The sequence below is a fragment of the Panicum virgatum genome, chromosome 2N, assembly GCF_016808335.1.
Source record: "Panicum virgatum strain AP13 chromosome 2N, P.virgatum_v5, whole genome shotgun sequence".
NCBI lineage: Eukaryota > Viridiplantae > Streptophyta > Magnoliopsida > Poales > Poaceae > Panicum > Panicum virgatum.
Genome location: NC_053146.1, coordinates 52,125,857 through 52,144,467, shown reverse-complemented (window position 1 = coordinate 52,144,467; position 18,611 = coordinate 52,125,857). Strand labels below are relative to the sequence as shown.

Here is an 18,611-nt window from a genome sequence, read left to right as displayed (position 1 = left end):
CGGTAACGCAATTTTTAAACCAGCACAAGCCAACGAACTGCGAACAGCATCTTCCAAACTAAAACCCGGCTAAGCAATGCAAATTAGTAGTATACACGTCGAAACAACTTGAACTACATGACCACTCTTAAGGTGGTGAACCTGTTAACCTAAAGCAGGCTAGCTAGCAAGAGAGTGGGCGCCTTTTACAAACCTTGAGGCATTTGTAGCGGTCGAGATGGGGCCTCTTGAACTGCTTGACCCGCTTCTTCACGATCTTCTGCGTTAGCAGAGGCACCGCCATCTGCAGGAGTACGAGGCCACACGAGGAACTAAGCACCAGGCAGCCACGCCACGAATGCGGAACTAGAGGATTTTTTTCATTTTTGTATTTAAAAAAATTAAAATTTCAAAAATATATGGCGGTTTCGAAAAATTTCAAAACTATACCCCTGTCGTCCCTTGCCTGGGCGACAGGGGGCCTGTCGCCCTCTGGTTGGGCGACAGGACCTAAATGTAAAAAAAATTACATTTAGGTCCTGGCGCCCGGGACGTATTAAACAGCAAACTTGTAAAATAGATATAAAATCGTAGAAAAATTGGAAAAATACAAACTCAACTGTTCTGGAATCTATGAAACAATATCTACAACTTTTGTTATATAAAGTTTTTCATTTGATCAATGTATCTTGCTCTATTTTAAATACTAGTTTAATGCACTTTTATTTAAATCTCAAGATTCATCCTTTGGATGCATGTCATCTTTGGCCAGAGTGTTGCATATGGTAAGCATAGGTTTGTACAAAATTGGTAGGCCTAGAAAACATTTCTAGAATAAGTTTTTAAATTAAATCTTGCAATATGTCTAGTTTAAATGAGTTATTTATCCATGCTGCTATACTGAGTTTTAGAAGCCATAACTTTTACAGTACAATTATTTTATTTCCTAAGAGCTACAAAAAAAGTTTCGTAAATTTTAGATAAGCACAACTAGACCAAATGAATTATTTCAAATTTTTCTAGGTACAAGAACTATTTTTCTTGATTTAGTGCATTTACCTTAGTCATAATTCATTTGGTCTAGTTGTGCTTATCTAAAATTTACCAAAATTTTTTTATAGCTCTTAGGAAATAAAATAATGGTACTGTAAAAGTTATGGCTTCTAAAACTCAGTATAGCAGCATGGATAAATAACTCATTTAAACTAGACATATTGCAAGATTTAATTTAAAAACTTATTCTAGAAATGTTTTCTAGATCTACCAATTTTGCACAAGCCTATGCTCACCATATGAAACACTCTAGCCAAAGGTGACCTGCATCCAAAGGATGGATCTTGAGATTTAAATAAAAGTGCATTAAACTAGTATTTAAAATAGAGCAAGATACATTGATCAAATGAAAAACTTTATATAACAAAAGTTGTATATCTTGTTTCATAGAATCCAGAACAATTGAGTTTGTATTTTTCCGATTTTTCTACGATTTTATATTAATTTTACAAGTTCGCTGTTTAATGCGTCCCGGGTGCCAGGACCTAAATGTATTTTTTTTTACATTTAGGTCCTGTCACCCAGCCAGAGGGCGACAGGCCCCCTGTCGCCCAGTCGCCCAGCCAAGGGGCGACAGGGGTATAGTTTTGAAATTTTTCGAAACCGCTATATATTTTTGAAATTTTATTTTTTTTAAATACAAAAATGAAAAAAATCCCGGCTTGCAGACAGTATTCATGGGCCTGGCCCGCAAAGTCCACAGCCCAACTGGTTCGTTCCAAACCTTTCAAAAAAAACTGGTTCGTTCCAAGTTCCAACCAGCTTGGTGCTTGCAGGTGGAGGGGGCAAATCAGAGCATAGGCAGGTGGTTTTGCCTCCAGCAGCGTGCCAGGCACAGATCTTGGAGCGGCCACTTGGAGTAAGCCATTGGCCACCGGCAGCAGCCACAAGCTCAGGAAAAGCGCCGGGCGAACCGCCGGCGGTCACGTGCGTCGCATACTTGTTTTACCAGCGAACGCTGTAGCCACGCTGCCGGCTGCCTAGCCTGGACATTTCGTTGGTGTTTTCTTAGGGGGTGTTTAGTTGGTGGAAAAGTTTGGGTTTGGCTACTGTAGCACATTTCGTTGTTATTTGATAATTAATGTCCAATCATGAATTAATTAGCATCATTAGATTCATCTGTAAGAATCAGTTAGATTATATAATTAGTTATTTTTTCAACTGCATTTAATGCTCCATGTATGTGTCTGAAAATTCGATGTAACAGGTACTGCGCAAACTTTTTTTTTTTGGAATAAACGCAGCATCTTGGATCAACAAGGCAGCTCAGATTCACCTCGATCGCTTGTAGCATCAATGGAAAGTCAACCGTTAACAAGTACATCCACTTGTAGGAAATATTTTTTATTTTTTGTTGGGCAGGCAGTAGTACAATTTTTCTACTCTCCAATAGAAATTCGACCGTTACCTTTTTATAATAAAATTAACCTCAACATAGTTTGTTGCAAATTCACTAGAATCGTTGTAAAATAGTCAAGTACCCTATTTCCAAGGGTGCCTCTCTGTCTCTCCCTCATAGCACTACTGGATCAGGATAGCAATGGTAATGCAGACACCACAAGCCATAGCTGTGCCACTCTTGAACACAACAATCTTTTTCTTTAAGTTAAAAATCAGAACAAGAGTTCTCTAGTCATTCAACAATGAGATAATCCAATACAGTAAATCATCAGATGCCGAAACATACAGCCAAAATTGCAAAAGAGAAACAAGCATCACCTATAGCAACAAATCTGAACTCTCGCGCGGCTAAGGACGATCGAAACCACATCGCGCGCGCACAGTGCTAGTACAGCACCCTCACTGCCCGAACACACCACACATCTCCTCGCTCTAACCGTATCCTTGCGCACCACAACCATCGTGTGTTAGCGTGTAGTGCACTGGTAAACTGTAACCAATGGCAACAACCGCTGCCTGCCCCGTATGGCCGTATGCCAATCATACGGTTGCAATGAAACCCACCGCTAAGGCGAGAAGCATGAGCACCGGAGCAGCCGCGGCGGCCTTGGCCGGCGACGGCTTCGCGCCAGACGGGGTGGTGGCTCCTCCCGCGCTGCTGCCCTTAGCCGCCGACGAGCCACCTGCACCGGCGGCGGCCGGCGCGGGCGCGGGCGCCAGCGCGGCGCCGGAGAGCGCGAGCTTGCCCTTGGCCTCGAGGTTGTCCTTGTCGAAGGCGTGCTTGGCGGGCGCGCCGGCGGTGACCGCGGAGCCCACCTGCCAGAGGTGGTTGACCACCTCGGTCCCGGGGGCCAGCTGCAGCTTCCCGTAGAGCCGCACCTCCCCGGCGGCTGCCACGTCGTCGGCGGCCAGCTCGGTGGGCCGGAACGCGATGGCCGTGGAGCTGGCCCCGAACGGCTTGTACCCGGTGATGTTGTAGGTGTTGACGGCGTAGGGCGCCGCGGGGGAGGGCCGGAACGCCACCAGCGCCTGCGCGCCCTTCATGCCGTCCCCCGCCGGGTTGATCGCCCACGCTGCCCACCCGGCGCCGCCCGCGCCCGCCGGCCTCGCCACGAACGCCACGGACAGGGACCCCGTCCTCGCGTCGTGGGTCCAGTGCAGCCTGGCGCCGAGCTTGGGGAGCGCCGCGCAGTGCGCGTAGCTCCGGCCCGCGGGGAACTTGTCGCCCTCGCACCCGCCCGAGGCGGCGCGCATTGGCATGGCCGTGAGGAGGACGGCGAGGACGACGGCCATGGCGCGCCGATGCTGCTGCTGCTGCGTCGCGGAGGCCATCTTCTCGGACGGCGTGAAAGCGTGAGCCGCCGTGAGCTAGGGTCTACCGGTCTAGGCGGAGAAGGTTAATATTTAATCGGGAGCTGGCCGGCTAGCGGTGAGTGCTGGAGGAAGAGCGTGTGCGCGAGGGTTTATATATAGCTGCGAGGGGAGGGATCGGAACGACGACGACTCGCTCGAGATAGTTTGGGTGGCCGGCGCCATGTGAGGCTGCAAGCGCATGGTGCAGTGTATCTGGCTGCTTAATTTGGGAGATTTCGTTTCACTATACGACCATTTCAGACAAGTTGCATTGTGTGCTCGGCTCGCATGTGATGTGCAACGTCCACAAGGAACTGGCGATAGATTTCACTCGAACCTCTCGCAGCAAATGTCACGTTGCTTTGTTTGCGAGGCTCCACACATGGTACAACGTGAGGCCGCCCAATCATGCCGGCCGGGGGATCGGAGTGGAGGAAAAATGGCATGTTATTACACGGCACACCTGACGACTGACGTGCGTGCACCCACGCGCAGGATTCAGATGGTATGTATCAGGCGTGGAACGTTTTAGAGAGAGCTCCGGGCCTGCCGATGGAGGAGTTGACCCGTAAACCACGGCGAGCCCCGGAGGAAGGTCGCCGGCCGGCAGTCATGGCTTACGCAGGACGTGACGGTTAGTAGGTACTTTTTTTTTGGAGAGGAACCGAGATTTTTATTCATAATAAAACTGGTAGTTTACATCTCATCTTACAAAGACAAACTTGAAAGAAAATGGAAGTTACATCCAGATCCTTGTAAGAATCCCCGGTCTTCCTCGTCGCCGACGATCGGAGCCATCCATGAAGCCGACCACCACACCGACGAAGGAAACAAAGTTTGAAAGGCACCATGAGCAGCACATCAGAGAACCGACGCACCTTGAAGACGATGAACGAACAAGCCAGGAGAGATGGCTGGCAGCCATCATATCGCCGGAACCAGGAAGTCAGACGCCTCAGACTACGACTCCGGCTCGCCGGACAATAAGAACCCCGAAGGGGAAGTAAACCACCAGAGACGGTGGAACAAGTACACCAACCCGTATATACAGGAAGGTGGATAGCAAACCTCACAAGGAAGGTCCTGACACGACCACTAGGACACCCTTGGAGGGACAAAATTCCGATGAATAACCCTCCACCGGTAAATCCACCAGAACCCCTCCAATCATCTACCACTAAGTCGTAGTTTACGAGACCTTCGTTGCTGTTGATGCAAAGGACTCCGACGGCACAAAGAAGCATACAGAGGATTTGCTTGCCGATGCATAGGAAAGAAACAGTAACATACCCATCGGTGTCGAATCCTCCGCAATAGAAGCCATCGCCAAGCACCTTGTGAACTCCAGGGCCGATCAAAATCCCGCTCACCATCGACACAAGCAGTAGCGGAGAAGATATGAAGGGGAAACCAAAAGAATCCCGGTGAATACCTCACCAAGAGAGAAACTAACCCTAACCTATCTAGATGTACTCTATTAGAAGGGGATATGTACATCTCCCACCGGATTCCCAGCTCCCCCCGCACACCGGCAGCCCAAAGGCAACCGGAGGCGACAAGAAACCGGCGAATCCGGCGGAGAAACGGAGATCGCCCGAGATTCGCCCTTTCCTGTAGCGAGAGGAACGGGAAGGCTCGGGAGAGTGGTGGCAAATGTGCACGTCTTGGTTTTTTTTTTGAAAAGCAACATGCTTATTTATTAATTAGAACAACATACATTCAGGAGATCTAAAGACCCCCGGAGTACATTCAAGAGTACAGCTATAACAGGGCAGGAAGGCCCATGAGCAGCAGTATTGCACACAACTAAAGTAGAAGTAGTTGATAAAGATGCTTTAGCTTGTCTAGCTAAACAATGAGCTTCTGCATTCTGTCTTCTAGAAACCTTCATCACCTGGAATGGATGATTCCTTTGAAGCAATTTGAGTTGAGAGATCTTGGCTCTGAGCCTCCAAGGTACTTGATGTAGATCCTTCTGCATGTACTGAACAGCCAGAAGGCTATCAGTTCCCCAACAGAAAGGTTCTGAAAGCAGGTCAGCAGTACATTTGACTCCCCAAAAGATGGCCTCCAACTCTCCCAGAATCACCGTTGGGACCTGCACCCTTGCCGTGATATGAACACGGCAAGCATAAGAAGAGTTCCTAAGATCCAGGAACACTCCCATACCTGCGACTTTTGATCCAACCCCTGCTCTATCTGGATCAATCGCTATGTCTGAGCAGCCGGCGGCCGACAAAGACATGATCCTTATTTGTAGATGCTCCTGCACAGAAAAAGACGTAGGCAGAGAAAAAGAGTTCATTTGATTCACACTGGTTAACAAGGCTTGTTGAGGTCTGAAAGGCTGAATCCTATGTGCTTGAGGTGCAGGAATTTGCGAACTCCTGAACATAGTCATAATTGAATCAAGAGGAGAAGAAGCTGTTATGTCAGCCATCACCTCAAAGCCCACCCTGTGAACAGACCACTTTTTATTATTAAATCTCAAATCATTGCGAGCTTTCCATAGGTACCACAATCTTGTGAGGACTTGTTGCAAAAGAGAATCGGAAAAGGAGGTTGTTAGGATAGCGTGTAGCGTTCCTTGAAGGCCATCATTCTCCGACGTTAGACAATCAGCCCGCAGCGGAGGATCTGCAGAAAACCAGACCGATCTGGCAAAATCACATTCAAAGAAAAGATGGAAATCATTTTCAATCTTACCACACATCTTGCAAGCCTTATCAATGTTATTGCTTAGAAGACCAGCTCGTAAACCTGTAGCCAGAGAGTGCCTAAGGAGTCTCCAAGTGAAGGCCTTGATTCTGGGAGGAATAGTTTTATGCTTCCAGGTTTTGTTAAGGATGAGGAGAGCTGGTGGAGAAATGTTTCTAGGACCTGTGGAAGGGAGAATATGATTTGCTTGGCTGCGCAGACATTTATACGCCTCCTTAGTCGTGCAGGATCCTTGAGTTGAAGGTTTCTGAAAGTGATCGGGTGCTCTAGCCTAAGAGGGGGAGGGGGTGAATTAGGCACTAATAAAAACTTAGACCTATGGCCCCAACTAGTTTGCACAAAGCTTAAACTAAAACAAGCTATCTAGATGTGCAACTATGTTGTTCTAGTGTAAAACCCCTATCCCAAAAGAGTTTAGCAACTTATAGCCTTTCCTATCAAGAAACTATTCTATGAAAGTAAAGGCATACAAATTACTAGAATGAAATGCGGAAGCTTAAAGAGCGGGATAGGAGATAGCAAACTCTTGACGCGGGTGTTTATCCCGTGGTTCGGTTAGCCACAAAGGCACACCTACATCCACGTTGTTGTAGCACTCACTAAGAGTATTGCTACTCGGCCACCAAGTCTCTTCCGTGAACACAATCACGGTCACCTTGGCCCCGGGTTCCACTAAGGAGCTTCTCCACAAAGGATGGGGGTCTCCACGTCCCCCGCACAAAGGTGTCGTCGCCGCTCCACACCAAGTCGGAGGGTCGATGACGTTGCCGGCGAGCTCCACGCTCCAAGGTGCCGGCGCACCAAGCTCTTGTTTTGGTTCACTAATGAACCACAGCACAAAGGCTCTAAGCCTTGCAAACTCACTCACTAAGAGCTAATCCTTTACACAACACTCTCAAAGTGTGCTAAGGGCTAAGGATATGATCTTGATGCTTTTGTATGGCTTGGAGATGTTCTTGGGTGTGTGTGGGATGTCCAGCAACTCCAGCAATCTTCAAATGGCCGGGGTGAGGCGTATATATAGGCCACCAAGTCTTGTAGCCGTTGCTCCAACGGTTAGCTGAAAATCTGCGTACCACCGGAAGAACCGATGCCTCTTGGCAGGGTAGCGTCGGTTCATCCGGTCACTCATAACACGAAGTAGCCGTTGGACTCCTGATGGCTGACGCAGAGACCACCGGTTGAACCGATGCTTTGCACCGATGCCTCACCGGTTCAACCGGTGCTGAAGGAATCTTCTCCTGGACGCTGACGTCATTACACCGGTGGTATGCACCGATGCACCGTCGGTTGAACCGGTGCTGAAGAAACTTCTTCTGGGCACTTGACATCGTCTCTGGTACAAAGGACGGCCATTGCACCGATGCCCTATTTTAGACCGTCGGTTCAACCGGTGCCTATAGGCTGACTTGGCTTCGATTCCCTTCTGCACCAAAGTATCAAGGCGTCGGTTCTTCCGACTACCATCGGATGCTCCGATGCCCTGGCGTCGGTTCTTCCGGTGCTCCTGAATCGAAGAGCTTTCAGGGCGCTGCCCTGAGACCCGCGAGGGGCGGCTCCCCCTCGACCCCCGTCCGCTAACCGGGTAGCGGAACCCCCGTAGGGGCAGTCCATCGGGCCTTGCTACGCCTATCTTCTCTTTCTCTTTGTCATCACTTGAACCTAAAAGCCTGAGAATGATTATCTTAACAATCATATTAGTCCAAGTGTTGTGTTGTCATTCGATCACCAAAATCACTCGAAATGGCATCAATGGTGCCATGTTCGTTACAGTTTCCAACATAAATTGTTAGGGTCAGGCGAAAAGAACTTTACTAGTTTGAAGGATCTGGTTTGCAACAGGTTGAGAAAAGGTAGAGAGCACTATAGCTGCGTTCCAAGAGAAATTATGGGGATCCCACAACTCAGATACATGATTAGGCAGATTTTGAGTATTATGTGATAAATTCAAGCTGCTATGGATGTCTTCCCAACCTTCGAACCAAGGATCTGTCCAGATGTTGCTATTACCTGCATTGATCTGTAAAATAGAGTTATGGTGCAGTATTTTTTGACCTGTAAAATAGATGACCAAAAGGCTGACTTTGTGCCATGAGTGGAAGCTTTCCAAAAAGAAGTCCCTTGGATAGTATTTCGATTTCAACACTCCAGTCAAAAAAGGATCCTTGTTAGAAGCAATTAACCAGGCCGAGTGGAGAACTAAACTTTTATTAACATCAAGCAAATTTCGAATTCCCAGGCCACCTTCACTTTTAGGTTGGCAGATATCTGCCCAAGCCCGAAAGTGGAAAGGATTCGAACTATTCTCTTCTTGAACTCCCTGCCACCAAAACCGCCTTAAAATAGAGTTAATCTTCTCAATAAAGCCTTTTGAGAATATGATATTCTGCATATAATAAATAGGGATAAAAGCTAATACAGAGTTGATGTAAGTGATTCTACCTGCGTGATTCAACTTGTTTGCCTTTAAACCTGTCAATTTAGCCTTGAATTTGCTGAGAATGAAATTGTAAGCTTGGCTTCTATCCTTATAAGAGAAAATTATTGGATGACCAAGATGAGTACATTGGCTTGTCATCAAAGGGACAGGAAAAAGATTTTGCACCTGTTGTCTTGTTTGATTATCCACCCACTTACTAAACAATATCGATGATTTTGACCAATTTGGAGTCTGACCCGAGATCTGCAGAAACTTTGAAGAATTGACCTAATGAGATGCGCTTCTGTTAAAGAGGCCTTTCCACATATGAGGAGATCGTCAGCAAACAGAAGAGAATGTATTGGTGGACATCCTGGTCCCAGACTGATTCCTGCAAGTTGATTAGATTGCAAAGCAGCTTGTAGCTGCATGGTTAGTTCATTTATAGCCAAGACAAAAAGGTAGGGTGAAAGAGGACAACCCTGTCTAACTCCTCTCTGCGAAAGGAAGGAGGTAGAAGGTTGACCATTGACCAGAATAGAAAATTCAGGAGTGGAGATACAAGATTTTATCAAAGTAACAACATGAGAAGGGAAACCACTCCTTGACGCACACGCAACGAGTGTTGTGTTGGGCCTTGCTTGATCCGGGTTTTGTGGGCTCATTGTTGTTGAGCTGAAGATTGAAAGCCCAGCCCAGACCAATTTTACGCAGGTTTCGTTTGCTCCAAACACTGCTACTGCTTCTTGTCTGGTTGGGCGCCCTGGGCTTTTATGGTCTTCTCACGTGAGAAAAGTGCTTGGTCCCGATTTGCTCTAAATTGTAGCCCAACGGAGCCTGTTAGGAGGGCTTTTATCAATTTCGGCTCCACCTATTTTATGCAAGTCTAAACACTATAGCATTAAGCTATTTTGCAAGGTAAGGTAAAAATAAACAAGAAGCCAGGTGAAACCACTTTCTTTGGTTTCACTGGCTTTGATTTCATAGGTCAAACCATTTTAGGAGAAGCCCTCTAAAACGACCTCTAATGGTTGTTCCATTATAGGCTGATTGAAGTTCACTAATTCCACTAATTTACGCTAATACTAACTAGGTACTTGTATGTCATCCTTTCCTGTCAGTGACCAAAAAACTCATTCTACAATACAAGGGATATGTTTGTTGAAGTCGGAGGTATCTCTAAGCCGTCGATAGCTCTTCAAAAATCTCTAAGCCGTCGACGTCCATATGTGCCATTCATGCACGTAGATACATGCTTGTTTCAACAGAAAGCATGCAAGTGCAATGCAACTAATAAAGTAACTTTTACGATGAGATTTAACCAATTTTGTACATTTTCTTCAAAAACCAGTGATGACCGTGGTGTTGCGAAGGCACCAGGTCATTCTTCTCTTGTTTTATTAGGCGCCATAATTAGTAGCACAGTGAGTTAAGCTACAGCACAAAAGCGACAGCGTAACTGCCAAAAATGCATGCACTTTGCATTATCTTTTCTAAACAGAAAGCTGGTAATAAAATCTGCAACCAACAACCTCACTGACATTGGATTAATTTAATTTAATTTAGGCAGCAGCTAAAATCTGCAACCAACAACCTCACTGAAATTGGATTAATTAAATTTAATTTAGGCAGCAGCAGAGAGCGTCCAATAAGTTAAAATGCCAGCCAGCTCATGCTTTATGTACGCACAGGAAAAATGCATGCATGTTCGAGCATACATTTATCTTGAGATATCTTCTTATTTTAGCGGTACAATATGATTTTCTTGTCTCGGTTTGCCTAATATTTTTACCCTGTACATCTCATGTTTTTTTTGGTTTGATAGATACTTGGTTAAAACCTGCTTTCCTGGATGAAATTGCTGAATTGTTTAGGAGGCTACAACTTAATGACCATTCATCACTATATCTTCCATAATTTTTTTTCCTATCAAGCTCAAGCTATTTCATTCAGTACAGTTTCTTAGAGAAATGAGGACTTGAGCATCTATTTTCGATAGATGAAATGATATTGATAGTTCACATCTGTTTCAATGTAAACTATTGTCACTGGCTAATAGTAAAAAGTGGACAATTATTGCGATATTTTGGCATTGCCACGCTATCTAGGCATATCTGTATCTCGCATCATCTCGCGTGATTCTGTCATGATACAAATAAAAGTATTCCACTTTTATCATCCAACGGTACAGTGTTTAGCCGCATGCGTTCTGTTGGTGGATTGAGGATCCAGAATGTTCCATACACCCCATAAATACCGCATCGGCACTCCCCCGATCAACCCATTCCCCAATTCTCAAACTGCGGTTGTCATGCCTTGCACCACTCCTACTAAATATAACGAGAGCCTTTACTCAGGAAGAACATCTCCCTTGTAGATCTTGCACAGGATTCTCTAGTCTCCTACCTTTGCCTTACTTGGCTATAGTCATTGACACACTCATGATCCATGGGATGCCACCACTAATAAGATCTACTTCACAATTGCCAAGGTACATACCAAAAATAATTCCACTCCTCCACCTTATTAACATGTACCATATGAGATATGATATTTTTGATAATGGAACAATTGCTCATCTTATCGACCAGCCTATCAATTTTTTGGGCTGAAATCGATTGATCCATAAGGTTGCATAGCACGATTGTCGTCTTTATCTTAAGTGTTTGCTCGCCGGTCCTGACGCGTTCGCTGGCGGACTTCTGGGTTTGGGGCCTTCTCTCCCTAGAGAACCTAGAGGAAGGACACCGAGGCTCATCCGATGACATCGGCGGGGTGCAGAGCAAGGAGAGATGGTGGGGTATTGCTTAGTTGGGTAGCAGGTGACAACTGCTGGGGAGGGTTAGGGTAGACGAATCGCCCACGATGTGATTCAAGAAGGATAAGGAGGACAGTGGGCACAATAGAGGGAGGCAAGTGGTGGGTGCAAATATTCCAGGTCGCGCGTGCGAGTGCGAGTCAACGAGTCGCACATGGCCTAGGTACGACCCACGACCATCACCGCCGCCCACCGCATCGCCGAGGTAGGAAAGGGGGAGGGGGTGGAGCGGCCGCCAGGGGTGAAACATGGGGGGAGTAGCTGGCGGTGAGGTCACCGCCGGCTGGGGTAGTGGTCAAGGCCTATGGTGCCTCCATTAGTATTGTGGCCACTAGCTCACTGGTACCAGCTGTCTTTTGGGTTTTGGGGGTGGGCCGGTGGGTGCGGCTTCCATGGCCGGTGGCTATAGAGGGGAGGTCGGAGGCAGCGGCGGTGGTGGTTCGACCGCGGCGGCGGAGGCAAGGCGGTGTGGGAGCGTAATCGGCCAGCCGGGGCTGGATCCCCGACGGGCAGTGTCCGACAGCAAGGGCAAGAAGAAGGCTAGGGTGAGGAAGCGTACCGGGTTAGCGTTAGTGGCGGAGGTGGGGGAGCGCGGCTGGTCCACGATGGCCCACGGTGGAGCAACCACAGCAAGGGTTCGGCTGGGAATAGCCCCCCCCCCCCCCCATTGTAGAAGGGGAGGTACCAGTGAGCTAGTGGCCACAATACTAATGGAGGCACCATTGGCTATGGATAGAGGAGGTCAAATGGTGGGCGTGGCCGGGTGGGAGCACTACTATAAGGGCGTGATCTTCTGGTGGTGGTGTAGGGAAAGAAGGCATGGTATAATTTGGGTCATGCACCGACCGACCTTTGACTTCTAGGTTGATCAATCGACACATAGAATGACTAAACCCCAAAAGCATGTGGTTAATACAAACACTATAACAGTGAGACGCCCCCACAGGCCTAGGTTAGCATGCCAGCTACTGCCCATGGAGGGTGTTCAAGGGGCCTAAGAGCCCACATGTTGCCTAATTTCTCGAATTAATCACGTGTCTCACTTACTCCCTCTATCTCTCTTAGGCCTGTTTGGTGCACGCATGGACAAATCCAACAGCTTTATAAACAAAAATTATTCTTTCACATGGACATGAAGAATTATGCCCAAAGGTAACCAACCCTCCATAAGAACATGTTCTTCGTAAATTAATCTAGCCTTTTTTGTTGGACTCGATCACCAAGAAAATGCATCTAGGTTTGGTAACATTACTTTTGCAGTGGCGGTGTGCTTGGGGTTTCAGTCTTCATTATTGGATCAACAACACCCAGACAAACAGACATCCTCCATTGCCAAATTAAACCTGCCTCAAGATTTGAGGACACTAAACGGTAAGCAGTTTTCATAAGGGGTGTTAATTAGTGACCCTTAGGTGCACCTCCAACACTCTCTAGTTTAAAATTTTATATTACTACTCCAAAATCAGATCTTATTTTAGAAAATTAGTACAAAATTGTGAACTTAAGAGAGTTGGAGGTGCATCTAAGGGTCACCAATTTGCACCCTAAGTTTTCATACCTAAATCCTTTACAAGTAGCATATAAACATATATAATACATCAAATACAAATAGAGTAGTACAACTACGATGAAAATCAGTTAGCCTTTGCTATAAATATGTATAAACCTTTGCATCTGTTGATGCCGGAAACAAAGTGATGTTGCTTGTTCAAGTGGTATTTCTAATTTTTTGCCTCCTCATCTTGGGGTAATAGAGCTGATGCTTCTCTGGGCAAACTGCGCGGATTTTCTAGGCCGGACAAGGAGTGTCCAATTGATGAATGGTTTTGCATGGTTGGCCCTTCAGCTACAAGTGTTGTCGCTCAACACAGAAGCTCAAGGTGGTCTATCAATCTCCTGAATCATACCACCATGATTGTTGGCGGAACATTAGAACCATAGTTAACGTGCGTGTTCTGATCTAAACCACACGAGTTTTAACATCTAGGGGCAAATCCAGCACCCTAATTGAGATGAATCGGGGAAGGGGGCTGTTCGACACCATGGACCAGTAGAAGAATGCACTGCTAGCTAGCTAAGCATCAAAGCAGCACAAGCTTGAGTGCAATAGCTTGCCAAGCATGCATCAAAGCATGTGAAGCATGTCCATGCAGAATTCTCTCATTTTCTATGCTTCTCTACTAGGTAAAGCTTCACCATCTGAACATACTCTGACTCGCACCAAATCCACTAGAGACAGATCTAGAGGAAGGGGAAGGGGAAGCTGCCCCTCCTTGCGGTGCGCACACAATGGACTGCCCTCCTTGCCCATAGGTGAAGGACACATAAAAATGGAGCTGGCGAAGAAGAAGAAGCAAATATAAGTGGCAAAGGAAGAAGAGGTAGTCAATCTCATCCTTGAGGAAATCAATGGAACCATCCAAGGCTTTGTATCTTCACTCATGGGAGTCAACAGATTTTTGTTATTCAAGGGGTTGGCCTCAAAGAGACGTGAGGTCAGGATCCAACCTGCAGTGGCGAACCTAGGATTTCAAAGAGGGTATGCCGCAGTATTTTTTTTGCACTTGCAATTCGGTATAATTCATACATAATTCGGTAACAAAATTTAAACTTCACCGAGAAATTCAGTTACCAAAAACATAAATTACATTCCAAATCTGAAATTCAACAGTTAAATACCAAAGTTGCATAAATTATAAATAAATACTTCAAACACACTAGTTTAAAATGAATAAAAGAAGCTATTTGTTTGGTCTACAATTTCTAATGTTCATGACAGTCTTGATTATGTCATTTTCATCCACCTAAAAAAAATATCCCGCTCAATGAATGTGCATTGATGATCAATTTTCATATTCAGTTCTATGAGTTGTACTATTGACATCAATGACCAAATATTATGCTAATTCCAGGGAGCTGTTGTTGCCCGCACTATGGCCTACTCCCAGGTTCCGAAACTGACGGAGACTGCTCTTGGAGGCCTTTGCAAGGTGTGTAAAGAACCTGAAGAGAAGGGCAAGAGGTTCCTGATCTGTGGCCACTCTCTTTGCATGTACAAGTACTACCACATCCGGTGCCTGAGTCCTGAACAGATCGCTAGCACTCAACAAATAGGCGAACAACGCAAATGGTACTGCCCATCAGGGAGCAGGGGGCACCGGCCGCCGGCCTCCCACCCACCAGCAGCCAACCTGCAGGGTAGCCAGGGGCAGCAAACTCCTACAAGGAGGAGCGGCATCAGAGAGGGGCCATGGCCGGCGGTTGTAGGTTTAGGGCGCCCGATGGGGAATTGGGGAGCCAGGGAGGAAAAACCAAGGGAGGCATCGCCAGAGGGGAAGATGAGGGGGAGGTCCCCTTCCGGCGGCGGGGTGGCGCACCGGAGTAGGCGCTGGCGGACGGCCCGGCATTCGGAGTCGGAGGGAGGCGACGGTATGGGCGACGGGAGTCTCGCGGTGTCGGAAGGGAGGTGAAGAGCTAGGCGATGGGAGGGGAGGGATGCATGCGTGGTGCGTATGAGCTTGGCATACCTAAATTTCCGGCCCACCCATTGGGTCCACCCTGCCAACCTGCATGGGCGGCCTGTATCCATCATCAAAACTACTCTTGTTCTAGTTTCGCTTAGTTGATTTATACTCTTATATGTAACTTTTTGTAGCCATAAAAGGAAAGAAGAAAAGGAGAATGGAGAAATGAAATCTGTTGTAATAATACCATCACCTCAGTACATAAGCTTGTGCTGGAGCTACAAAGAACCTTTTGGAACACCAGCGAGTAAATCGTCACCTCCTAAATCCTATAATGTATGTGCAGCAAGAAACTCTGATTCGCTTGCGCTTGTATACTTGTTGCCGTGCGTAACACCAAGAACAAACTGATTCAGGGCTCATTCGGTTATTGTGGATTGGATCCAGGTCGGGAATCATATATAGAATAAGAGATTCATAATAGATACAACAAAAGACTATGATTTATTCCGGGTCGATAACTAAATGCAACAAAGTAGACTCAAAATAGGTACAACAAAGACCCAGATTGATTCCACACCTCTCTCTCTACTCATGGATTGATTCTCGGTCTCTTATTGTTGCAATTAGTTCTCGATCCGAAATAAATTCCGATCTTTTGTTGTATCTATCATAAATTTTTTGTTCTACATATTCTTTCCCACCTGGATCCATTCCAAAACAACCAAATAAGGCCTCAGAGTTGTGCCGGAACGCTCCGGCCCATGCTTTTGCTTATGATTAATTGATTGTCGACCATCTTGCACTGAGTCTATTTAGGCAGGAACGACGTCCTATGCTCCTAGTAATCCTTTGCTGTCGTGGCGCGCGTGTCGGGTGGTTTGCGTTGAGCCCTTCCAGGATCCACTATCCTTTCCGGTGGGCAGGTTATAGTGCCCTACTACGCACGGCGATGTCCTCTCAACCTGCCACAACATGATTTTCCACCCTTTTGCCTCGCCATCACCAACACCATCTTCATCTTGCTGGGATCGGACGGGCTCAAGCGGCGGTGGAACTCTGCCAATGATGATGCGTTCGATGAACCCGATTCGGCACCTCACTGGTCGACTGTTGATCACAGTGCACCTGCAAACTGACGACGACGATGCAGTTCCGCCCAACCAACGAATGCAGTGCCGTGCACCAACCACGGCCCTCACCAACCGCCGTGACACCGGACCAACTCCAGTAAGTAGCTTATGGAGATGGAGCTCAGTTCCAATCAGCAGCCGTCAGCCTAGGATGGGCAGCTTGAGCGAGCCCTTCCTCTTCACGGCCGGCCGCGTCACGCCGGATGGCTTGCCGCTTGCGCGCCCCAGCGCCGCCCACCCACCCCAACCGGCCGAGACCAGAGTCTTGAGGCAGAGACTGAGAGACCTCGTCTAGTCTCCAACAACCGAGCTCGATCCTGTCTGCCACTGCTGGCTGCTGCCAGCCCCACCGGCCGCTCGCCCGTCCCCCTCGCTGCCAATCAACCGCCACTCCCAACTCTAATCCGCCTCCGCTCCTTATTAACCGGAGCCCAATCTTGCGGCGCGCCCACTCCATCAGTCCATCACACCAGCGTCCAAGCCGGGTGGCCGCCGCGCGCTCCGCCCCCATCCGCCGGCAGCCGGCTCCCACTCCGCACTGCCACCACGCCCACCAACTCATCTCACTCCACCCAACGGATCAGGTACGCAACCATTTCGCCGCGCGCTCTGAACTCCTTCACAGGCCACTAGCCATGGCCGTCGTCCTCGCGCTCGTTCTCGCGCTCCTGGCGGCTCCGCCGCCGGCGCACGCGGCGGGGGGCGGGCGGTGCGCGGGCGAGTCCTTCTCGGCGAACCGTGCGTACGCGGCGTGCAGCGACCTGCCCCGCCTCGGCGCGTCCGTGCACTGGACCTACGACCGCGCGTCGGGGGACCTGTCCGTGGCCTTCGTCGCCGCGCCCGCCGCGCCCGGCGGCTGGGTGGCGTGGGCGCTCAACCCGTCGGGCGACGGCATGCCGGGCGCGCAGGCGCTCGTCGCGGGCCCGTTCCCCGACGGCGGTGGGGGCGCCGCGCCTGCGTGGTCCGTCCGCACGTACAACGTCTCCGGGTACGCGCTCGGGGACCCCGGGCCCATCGCATTCCCGGCGTCCGACCTCGCCGCCGAGCTCGGCGCGGACGGGCGCGCCAGGCTCTACGGGAGGCTCAAGCTGGGACCCTACGGCGCGGGCGTGCTGAACCAGGTGTGGCAGGTCGGCGCCGCCGTCACCGGCGGGGCCCCCGCGCCGCACGCCATGGGGGCGGACAACCTCGCCGCCAAGGCCAAGCTGGACCTGCTCAGGTCCACCGCCGCCGCCGCCGGAGCCGACAGCGCCACCCGGAAGCGCAATGTGAGTCGCCACCAAGGGCATCATATCGCTGAGATTTTGTAGTGTAACCAAGCACCTCACCAGCTAACTCGTTCGCGGTCGTCGTATTCCGGACGCGACACAGATCCACGGAGTCCTGAACGCCGTGAGCTGGGGCGTGCTGCTGCCGACGGGCGCCATCTTCGCGAGGTACCTCAAGACGTTCAAGTCGGCGGACCCCGCGTGGTTCTACCTCCACGTCACCTGCCAGCTGGTCGGCTACGGCGTCGGCGTCTCCGGCTGGGCCACCGGCATCAACCTCGGCAAGGAGTCCAAGGGCGTCACCTACACCGACCACCGCAACATCGGCATCGCCGTCTTTGCGCTCGGCACCCTTCAAGTGATTTCCATCAATACAATTAATCTTTCAAATTGCTATATCGATCATGCCAAAACTGCCGATCTTTCTTCGACTGATCTGCTGCTCAAATGCTGCGTAAAGGTCCTTGCGCTGTTCCTGCGGCCGAAGAAGGAGCACAAGTACCGCGCGTACTGGAACATGTACCACCACTCGGTGGGGTACACGGTGATCGTGCTGGGCGTCGTCAACATCTTCAAGGGCATGGGCATCCTGGGCGTGGAGCAGCGGTGGAGGACCGCCTACATCGCCGCCGTCTGCGTGCTGGCCGTCGCCGCCGCGGCGCTGGAGGCCGTCACCTGGGGCGTCGTCGTCCGCCGGCGCAAGGCCGAGGGCAAGACCTTCAGCAGCGCCCCCGCCAACGGCCACCTGCCGCGCTGATCGATCGCCCCGTGTGACAATGCTCAGGCACCTGCTTCTTCCATCGTCAGTGGCGTGCAACTACGGGCAGTATAGGTCGGTAGGCGTAGAGAGATCCCGTGATTTTGGCCTGCCTGTATGCCTGTTTTTTTTGTACGGTTTGTATATGTCTGCATCGTGCTGAAGTTTGTATTTTCAGCTGTAGAATGAGCATTTGTATTGTACAAATTTGTTTTGTTTTTGTGGTGTGTATTCTTGTCTTTCCAGCA

The 18,611-nt window shown here is 49.0% G+C and overlaps 3 protein-coding genes and 1 long non-coding RNA gene across 4 annotated transcripts in view; 2 read left to right on the top strand and 2 right to left on the bottom strand.

The window, feature by feature from the left end:
- The window catches only part of LOC120661149 (60S ribosomal protein L32-1-like), an 11,695-nt gene extending 11,349 nt beyond the window's left edge, over positions 1 to 346 (bottom strand). The window contains exon 1 of the mRNA XM_039939873.1: positions 194 to 346. Coding sequence (XP_039795807.1) covers positions 194 to 283 — 90 coding nt within the window. The 5' untranslated portion in view covers positions 284 to 346. The remainder of the gene's footprint in view (positions 1 to 193) is intronic.
- A 2,319-nt stretch (positions 347 to 2,665) lies between these two features.
- Positions 2,666 to 3,856, bottom strand: LOC120658909 (auxin-induced in root cultures protein 12-like). The gene has a single exon (XM_039937032.1). The coding sequence runs from the start codon at positions 3,763 to 3,765 to the stop codon at positions 2,974 to 2,976; it is 792 nt and encodes a 263-aa protein (XP_039792966.1). The 5' UTR covers positions 3,766 to 3,856; the 3' UTR covers positions 2,666 to 2,973.
- Positions 3,857 to 11,225: 7,369 nt separating this feature from the next.
- Positions 11,226 to 13,127, top strand: LOC120659147. Its single transcript, XR_005668916.1, has 3 exons — positions 11,226 to 11,414; positions 12,807 to 12,893; positions 13,002 to 13,127. It is a non-coding gene; the product is annotated as an uncharacterized LOC120659147 (long non-coding RNA).
- A 3,326-nt stretch (positions 13,128 to 16,453) lies between these two features.
- Positions 16,454 to 18,611, top strand: LOC120661147 (cytochrome b561 and DOMON domain-containing protein At3g25290-like). The gene is made up of 3 exons (XM_039939871.1): positions 16,454 to 17,606; positions 17,710 to 17,964; positions 18,067 to 18,611. The coding sequence occupies exons 1-3, from the start codon at positions 16,974 to 16,976 to the stop codon at positions 18,361 to 18,363; spliced, it is 1,185 nt and encodes a 394-aa protein (XP_039795805.1). The 5' UTR covers positions 16,454 to 16,973; the 3' UTR covers positions 18,364 to 18,611.

Excerpts from the sequence above, each read along its gene's own strand:
- LOC120658909 (XM_039937032.1), bottom strand. The coding sequence starts at position 3,765 with ATGGCCTCCGCGACGCAGCAGCAGCAGCATCGGCGCGCCATGGCCGTC.
- LOC120661147 (XM_039939871.1), top strand. The coding sequence starts at position 16,974 with ATGGCCGTCGTCCTCGCGCTCGTTCTCGCGCTCCTGGCGGCTCCGCCG. Across the intron at positions 17,607-17,709 it reads GCGCCACCCGGAAGCGCAAT|ATCCACGGAGTCCTGAACGC; the intron begins GTGAGTCGCCAC and ends GACGCGACACAG. Across the intron at positions 17,965-18,066 it reads TTGCGCTCGGCACCCTTCAA|GTCCTTGCGCTGTTCCTGCG; the intron begins GTGATTTCCATC and ends TGCTGCGTAAAG.